Source organism: Sorghum bicolor, chromosome 2 (assembly GCF_000003195.3).
Source record: "Sorghum bicolor cultivar BTx623 chromosome 2, Sorghum_bicolor_NCBIv3, whole genome shotgun sequence".
In the NCBI taxonomy this organism is placed as follows: domain Eukaryota; kingdom Viridiplantae; phylum Streptophyta; class Magnoliopsida; order Poales; family Poaceae; genus Sorghum; species Sorghum bicolor.
Window position 1 is genome coordinate 61,812,247 of NC_012871.2, and position 8,626 is coordinate 61,820,872.

General features: G+C 45.5%; 2 protein-coding genes across 2 annotated transcripts; both read left to right on the forward strand.

The window, feature by feature from the left end:
* On the forward strand, positions 3,819-4,662 carry LOC8063706 (calmodulin-like protein 1). The gene has a single exon (XM_002460294.2). The coding sequence runs from the start codon at positions 4,017-4,019 to the stop codon at positions 4,569-4,571; it is 555 nt and encodes a 184-aa protein (XP_002460339.1). The 5' UTR covers positions 3,819-4,016; the 3' UTR covers positions 4,572-4,662.
* LOC8083223 (polcalcin Phl p 7) lies at positions 6,024-6,968 on the forward strand. The gene has a single exon (XM_002460295.2). The coding sequence runs from the start codon at positions 6,267-6,269 to the stop codon at positions 6,564-6,566; it is 300 nt and encodes a 99-aa protein (XP_002460340.1). The 5' UTR covers positions 6,024-6,266; the 3' UTR covers positions 6,567-6,968.

Consider the following 8,626-nt stretch of genomic DNA (forward strand, 5'->3'; position numbering starts at 1 on the left):
TGGAGGTGTGCCAAGTCCTCATCTATGAATCTCTTCAACTACAACTTGAACAAGCTCAGGGCTGAGACACCTAAAGGTGCTGATGCAATTATGCAGATAGATCCTAAGCATTGGAGTAGGGCCTGGTTCAAACTAGGTTCTTGCTGTGACTCAGTGGATAATAACATGTGTGAGTGCTTCAACCACTGGATTTTGAAAGCAAGATTCTTGCCAATAATCAGCATGCTTGAAGGCATAAGGCGCCAGGTAATGGTCAGGATACATGAAAATAGGACCAAGGCTGAAAGGTGGACTGGTCCAATCTGTCCAAACACCTACAAGAAGTTAATGACTTACATTACAGCTAGTGGTTTCTGTCATGCAATTAGTAATGGCCAAAACTGTTTTGAAGTAACATACTGGGATCATAGGTTTTCTGTGAACTTGGAGGAAAAGACATGTTCTTGTAGGTTCTGGCAGTTATCTGGTCTGCCATGCCCTCATGCAATTTCTTGCATCTATGTAGCATCCAAGGCTGTGGAGGATTATGTAGCCAAGTGTTATTTTTTTGAGGAATACAATAAGACATATGCCCACTGTCTTCAACCTGTTGAAGGTAGGGAATTCTGGCCAGTATCAGACAGGGCTAAGCCTTTGCCACCAAAGTATGTTAGAATGCCAGGAAGGCCAAAGAAGGAGAGGAAAAGGCAGGATGGGGAGAAAAAAAGCCAAGTCGTGGTAAGCTATCCAAACATGGTACAGTTGTGAGGTGCAGAGTTTGCAAAGGGATTGGACACAACCGGACAACTTGCAGCAGGAAGACAGGAAGTGGAGGTAGTGGCACCGGAGCTAATGTCAGTGGTGGAGGCCAAGTACCTAGTGGCAGTGCTAGGGGATCTCATCATGCAAGAGGAGGTAGTACCAGTGGAACTAGAGGAAATGACTCTCATTCAACTAGAGCAAGGACTGGTAATTCCAAGAGGAAGGCAACACCTTCTTCTACATCAGTGTCCACCAAAAGGCATTGCTCCCAGTTGTCTGTTGATTGCAATGTAAGTAAAGTAAGTACAATTTTGTACGAAGATACTATAGTTCCAAATGGGTAACAATCTATTTGTACTCTGCAGACTGTGAACAATTCCATGTCTTCATCAGCTAAGATGACCACAAGACTCAAGCAAGGAGGTCAAGCTAAGGTCACTTTAGAGGCCACTGCACCTGGTATGCCTGGAAGGCATTCAAAAGCAACTGTGCAACTTTCTGGGCCATCGAGCTCAAAGGTTGAGGTCTCAGCTATAGGACCACACAGGAAAAAAAGTGCAAGGACAACACCAAGAGGATCAGGCACAACACCAACTTTACTGCTGCAAGGAGCACTACCTTGAAGAATAAACCATTTCTGTCATTGTCATGTCACAAGGAAACTATGTTTTCTTTTAGAACAATTTGTCATTTGTGTGGTGAACCATGAGATGTTGTGAACCATGTCATGTTGTGCTAAAACAATTTGTCATTTGTTTGGTGAACCATGTGATGCTGTGAACCATGTCATGTTGTGATAAAACAATTTGGCATTCGTGTGGTCATTCTAATGTCTATGAATTTAGTCATCAGCATTGCAAGTACAGATTGAACTGCCACAAACTAGGATAATTCTCATAGCCGAATAAGACATACACAGTACACAAATGCCAAATAAGTCTTACATTCAACGGCCACACACAGAAACTACATACTTAATACATCCTACATACTAATTACTAAGCTTCCAAAAAGCAGAAACTAATCCAACGCACACAACAAGAGCAAACAACAGGAACTTCCTCTCCTTCTGCAGCTTCACAATCCTGGATTCCAGCTGAGCCCTTGCATCCAAAACACCCACCATCTGACCTTGCATAGTGGCGACATCCCTACTGGCATCAACAAACATTTGTCTCCTATCTTCATTGAACTTGATAGCGGCTTCCAACTGTCCCTGCAACCTTTGATTCTCCCTCCCAGCAGCTTCCAACTGACCCTGCAGCCTCTGATTCTCCATGGTAGCAGCATCCAAAGCTCTTGCATGATGAGTTCGGGCCTCTTCAAGTCCCCATTCGGCTGCAAGAGTTTCACGCTTCCAATACTTCACTGCATCGCGCAAATCAAGCAACAACTGCTTCATGAACCCCATGGTTGGCTCATCCACCCAGCGGTAAAAATCACAACCACCCTCCTACGCAGAAAAACGAAATCTGAGATCCATTGACTCAAGGGGTCCTACAGCATGTGAATCGAAGACAAATATGCAAGACAAATTGACCTAAAGTTTGAAGGAAATCCAAGTTTGAACTTACTCGAGCACGCGCACACTTCTGAAACCTCATCCCTGGGTTCAAATCACTCCAAGAGATGAACTGAGCGGCTTTGACACCACATTTACAGTTCACTGCAGGGGTGTACTCCAGAGGAGCTTCACGGTATGGGATGGGGGACGCGGATTGGAGGTTCCGGCGCCAATACTCTGCCGCTTGGCCTGCACTGCGGCTGGAAGAGCTTGAGCTCGCCATTTGAGTCGGGGGAGCTCTCCACAACAGATCTGGAGGGCCTCTCGTCGGCGGCGGCGGAGGAGGAGGAAGACAGAATGGTGGGGGTGAGAGACGGGCTGAATGGGCCAGCCTGTTTAAGCAATGCTGCAAGCCTACGTGGCGTCCACCGTGTTCAATGTTGCCACCGTGGCAAGCAAAACCAGGGTCCGCTGCCCAAAACCGGACTCAGGGACTAAAGTTGGACCAGTGTGAAAGATGAGAGACCAAGACTAGACGGTTTCAGAGTTGGCGGCTAAAATTAAACTCGGTCGATAGTTGAGGGGCCAAATATGGACTTAATCCATTTGAGAAATAAGGGAATAATATGTAGAGTACTGCCACGTTACCAGAGATAAGACCCAGATTAAGGGGGTGTTGGAGACTGCTCTTCTCTACGTTTTCTAGCTCTGCTCCACGGTTTTTAGCCAAACGATTTCAGCTCCACGCACTCAATTCGAGAAAAAAGGATGGAGTTGTGAGAGCACCTAAAGAGGTACTCCACAAACCTCAGTTTTTTATGGAGCTGATCCACAGTGAAATTTGTGGAGCAGAGTTTGTGGAGCAGTCCCAAACACCCTCTAATACCTTTTCTGATAGATGAAACCCCTGATGAGATTGGTATTAATTTGTGAGTGTAGTTGTCAGTGCCTCAATGGTCTGACATAACTGTAATTCATTTGTCTACCAATAGTTTCACACTAGGATGTTCTTCATTAAGTGTTGGGCTTTCTTTCTAACAGCTTACTGCTCTATTATTATCTTCTACAAGATTATACGCTGACTTCTTCCCATACCTGTGGATGGGAACATAACTTGTTTTGCAGGTTATGTGAGGAAAATTACATTTCGTGATGACATTCAAAAGATAGACGACCTAGACAGTGGCAAACTACCATAGTTTGAAAGGTTTGAAGTCATTCGGCTGCTGTAGTTTTGTAACTGCTGCCGAATAGCTTGTGCTCACAACCTACAAATTGACCAATGATTCTTTCCAGTGCATAGTCTACTGTTCAGGATGATACATGGAGGGGTCGTTCTTTTAAGTATTGTAAACTTTGCGTTAAAAAAAAAACATTGTAAACTTAGCAATGGTGCCTAATAATTGTACTCATTTTACCTCTGTTGTTTGCTTACAGAGATGATAACGATCGATATTCAGAAAAGAAAATAATAGATTTCAAGGGGATTCTTCCCTCGGCTGTATATATATAAAACCTTTTTGGTTTGCTGTACGTTCCCAAGCAGCTTCGTATTAGAATCTTATACTTCGCACGTTGGCATGGTCCATCTGTTGCCCTCCTTTCTGGTTTGAGATTGCCTACGCTGCAGGTTCTGGAGGAATCCCACATTCTGAAACTTTCTGCAGCTCTCAGGCATATGTATTATCGCAAACTTTGCTGATGGCAGGCGACATATAAACTTTGACGAAGGGCAAGCTAGCCAGCAGCTGACCAATTATTCATCGCAAAAATGTCTCATCTGAGCATCCTCTCCTTCAAGTACAATCTCGCGAAGCTCCGGTCCAAGGCCGGCCGGCCAATTGGGCGGCCGCTGTCGGCCAGGGACCGCCAGTACTCCGACCTGAGCACCTACAAGCCCGACGACGAGGAGATGAAGAAAGTTTTCAGCATGATAGCTGGCCAATCCCACGGGAAGATCAGCAAGAAAGACCTGCAGCTGCTGCTGGAGAGGTTCGGGAAGGCGGACGCCGCCGCCGAGGCCCGGCGGATGATGTGCGTCGCGGACCACAACAAGGACGGGTACATGGACCTGGAGGAGTTCATGGAGGTGCACCGGAACGGCGTGCAGCTCGGGGACATCCGTCGGGCCTTCTTCGTGTTCGACAGGAACGGGGACGGCAGGATCAGCGCGGAGGAGGTCATGACGGTGCTGTGCAACCTCGGGCAGAGCTGCAGCCTGGATGACTGCCGGAAGATGGTGAGGGAGGTCGACAGGAACGGCGATGGCTTCGTGGACATGGACGAGTTCATGGTCATGATGACTCGCCCGCGGAGGAAGCCGTGAGCACCGAGCTTGCTTAGCTTCCGTGCACGTCGTGATGTAAATATGCCATGCAATTCATATCCTGAATAATATGATGATCAGATTGAAATCAGCTATCTTCTCTCCTGTCATCTGTCACTGCTCTTTGCAGTTGCTCGTTTGCTCTGCACAGTAGAATTCCCGCTGCAACAACAGTTGCTTCTTCATCCGGAAGAACACAGAATGGTAGTACACACTAGCGATTACAGTCTTGTCGATGACCTGACAACTTGCCGTGTCTGACGTAGAGATGAATCCAATAAAGCTACTGAAACAAATAATCGGTGCCCATGAAACTTTAACCTTTTTTTTGACAAAAATGGGGGGGGGGGGGGGGGGGGGGGGGGTTCCCCACCTTGAGATCAATATAATCGAGAGTTCTCCAGCAAACTGGAGTTAACAGAGATACACGAAAGAAGAAAATCACGCCAGCCGACTGTTTACAAGAGTTACATTAGTAAGACGTTTACGCCAAATTAATGGAGAACTTGAGTTAATGCCCATGAAACTTTACCAAAAGTTTCAAAGTCAATGCAAAGGTTGTAGGCTTGTAGCGCATGCATGGCAAGTTGAAACCTAACACGGGCTGTTATCCTCCTTGCTGAGTTGTCGTTATGCTCTTTTTTACGTTTTTTTTGTAGGGTTCGTTTCAACTTTATATTACATTTTCTTATTAATAAATATATGTACTCCTTATGTTAAAAAAAATCTAATACTCCATTAATTTGTTCCAAATGGTAAATTGTCTTGGCATTTTTAGTTACATATCTTTTAATTGCTATGGACATAGATATATACTATATCTTGATATATATACTATCTCTCTAGAAAAATATTTTCTTTTATATTAATATATAATGGAAAAACTTTTGCTGTTTTTTCTTATAATAAAAGGATAAAATGACTAATAATTTGGAACGGAACAGAGTGAGCACAACTTTCTTCAAGCAGCACCAAGCCGGTACCACGAGAAAAACAAAGCGTGTACGGTTGCAGAGTTTAGACGAGAGGGCAATAATGCAAGGCCTTTCAGCATCCTATTCCATCTCCTTTTAACAAGATAGCACTATACAGTGTACAGTATGCCCGATTTTCCTCTCTTTGCAGATTCCAACTGCACATTGTGCGGCTGCCTGTGCATGGTTTACCCACGACACCATCAATCAGCTTGCTGGATGATGAATGCAGAAGCTCATATCTTCAGCTTTTAATTTTGTTCTTTTTCAGCCACTTGGGTGCAGATTCTTGCTCCATTCAACGAGTAGTGCACGAGGATCTAGACGCCCCCATCTGATCGGCGCGCGATACAGATGCCGTTGTGCTCTTGGACCTGGCAGTGGCCTATTTGTCGACCACCAAATCTGCGTAGAGAATAAGCTAAGCAGCAAAAGGTGCCAACAAAGCTAGCTAGGCAGGGGTAAGATACAATACAAGCCGTGATAAACGTTACCCCCAGAAAAAAGTGACGGCTGCAGGTGTTGTATCGCACGCAACAGCCTTGCCAAATTGGCTTGCTTATATAAGAGCAATAGGTCTCAACAAGTTGCTGCACACACACACATACAGGAAGAAAGGGGTATAGGTCATTTGCAGAGGAGCTAGCTTTTTTTGTGCTGGTAGTGTTGTGAGACGCTCCTGCTGCTGCTGCTGCCGCCGCCGCCGCCGCTCGACCGATCGATGGCGATCAAGAGCATGACGGTGGCACCGACGACGACGCGGTCGCTGGACGCGGACATGACGGTGGACGAGTTCAAGGAGTGGCTGCGGCGGTTCGACACGGACCGGGACGGGCGCATCAGCCGCGAGGAGCTGCGGCGCGCCATGCGCGCCATCCGCGCCCGGTTCTCGGGGTGGAGGAGCAAGCAAGGGATCAGCTACGCCGACACGGACGGCGATGGCTACATCGACGACAGCGAGGTGGACGGCCTCATCGAGTTCGCGCAGAAGAACCTCGGCCTCAAGATCGTCGCCTACTAATCTTCGCATCCGGCATGAGCTTGCTACGGCGGGCGGCGGGCGCTGGCTCGCCGGCGACAACTCACCAGTCACCATCACTCTCCCTGCTGCCGGCTAAAATAAGAACGGCTTCATCTATCGCTTGTCTGTTAAAACTTGCTTTCTTTGTACTTAGTCAATTCGATCATGGCATCATGCATATGCACTAGCTCTATGTGTCGTTGCGTGATCTATGTACGGTGTGTATGGTACTCATGCGTGGCAGCCTGCCTGCCTCGGCTTGCATAGCCTAGCTCCTCCGGCCGTGCCATGCATGGGTGCTGTGGATGTTAATTTGCTCCAGTGAAATTGACAGTATAATGCTTGACCATCCCGTGTACTCCCGGCAAAATATTTTCCTATTTTGAGGATATCATTCAGTTACCCGTGTTTTGCTACTCGGTTAAAGTTGTGTGTACTAGTTAGCTCCAGTCCATGCTGCTTAGCCTTCGTTGTTGTCAAAAAAAAAATGCTGCTTAGCCTTCGTCAGACCGTGCCACCGCCAAGTTATTCGGGCTACAGTTGCCGTTTCTTACGATATGGTGTTCCATTTCCACACCGCACGGCGCACGAGCTGTACCTTGCCGGAGATGTACGCAATAGCTAGCCTTACGCGTTGACCACTGACCTGAACATTTGTGATCCACTTCAGTGTCGACGAAGCCCATTTGTCAGTGGAAATAATCTTTCTTTTTATGACAAAAGACTTCCTACGTCAGGCGTCATATTACCTGAATTTATATAAACTGAAACAAGAACAAAACATGATATCCAAAAAAGAAATTTATAATAAAATTTGACGAAGCCCTCACTTCCACTACTTCTGTTGCAATTGCATGCAACCATGATAGAAGAAATCTTATCCCACACGAGAAGGATGGGCTGTCGAGAGTTGAACGTACTCCTCACGATTGTTAATTATACTAAAATTGATGAAGTCGTCATCACTTCCATTGCAATTGCAACCATGATAACAGAAATCTGGTCTCACATTAGAGGGATGTGATGTCAAGAGTTGGAGTCTTTTTCCCCTTCATTTTTCATAACGTGGGTCCCATTTTTTTGTCTCACACCTATTTTCCTCATGATGACTCATTTCCCTCGTCATAAAAGTAGGGTGGTCTGATCTTTCGATTGAGAAGAATATCTTGATTGATGGATGAAGACAACGTTAAGCGCCCCACTACAACTGTCTAAGGATGTTTAGACAACAATACACCATCTCTAATGATTGTTCATCATCTTGCGCAGGATGATCAACCAGCCAAGAGGCACTCATCATGCAACTACAAGCAACTGAAGATTGGACGACTTTTTCATTATCACATAGCAATTGCACTTTTTCAAATTTGATCATATTGTCAAGCAATGCTGCTCCCAGCCATAGCAATTGTTCACAACAAAAGTTCCCACGGATATGTACTCTGCCTTGGCCACCGAAAGTGCAACCGAGTTTTACTTCTTTGATGACCATGGCACGAGTAATCTTCCAAGTAATTGACATGTCACTGATGTAATCTTTCTATCCACCATGCATCTCACATAGTCCGAGTCTGAGTATCCAACCAACTCAAACTGTGACCTTAGTGTATGCTTCAAGTACCTCAATATTCTCTTTATGGCTTCAAACGACTTTCTCTTGTGAGGCTTAAAATCTTGCATACATGCATACATTAAACAAATCCGACCTTAATGTGGTCAATTAAAGTAGGCATTCACTGATATGGCTTTTGGTCAACTATGTCACCACTTGTATCCAAATCCAAATGCCCAGTCCCATTGGTGTGTGGATTGCATGGTTTTGAATCTTCCATCCCAAACATGAGTGTTTCGCAATGGCTTCAAGTGAGTTAGCATTTTCACAAACAATTTTTTAAAGGGTTTTTCATGTGATCTCACCTTGTCACTAGGTCTAATTCATATGCAATGTATTTTGACAACTAGTGGCACTTAGATAATCGGTTGAACTTTGGAGTTCCTCTCATAATAGTATGGCTATCTATTCTAAATCCGATCACACACTTTGTTGCATCTTGACCGGC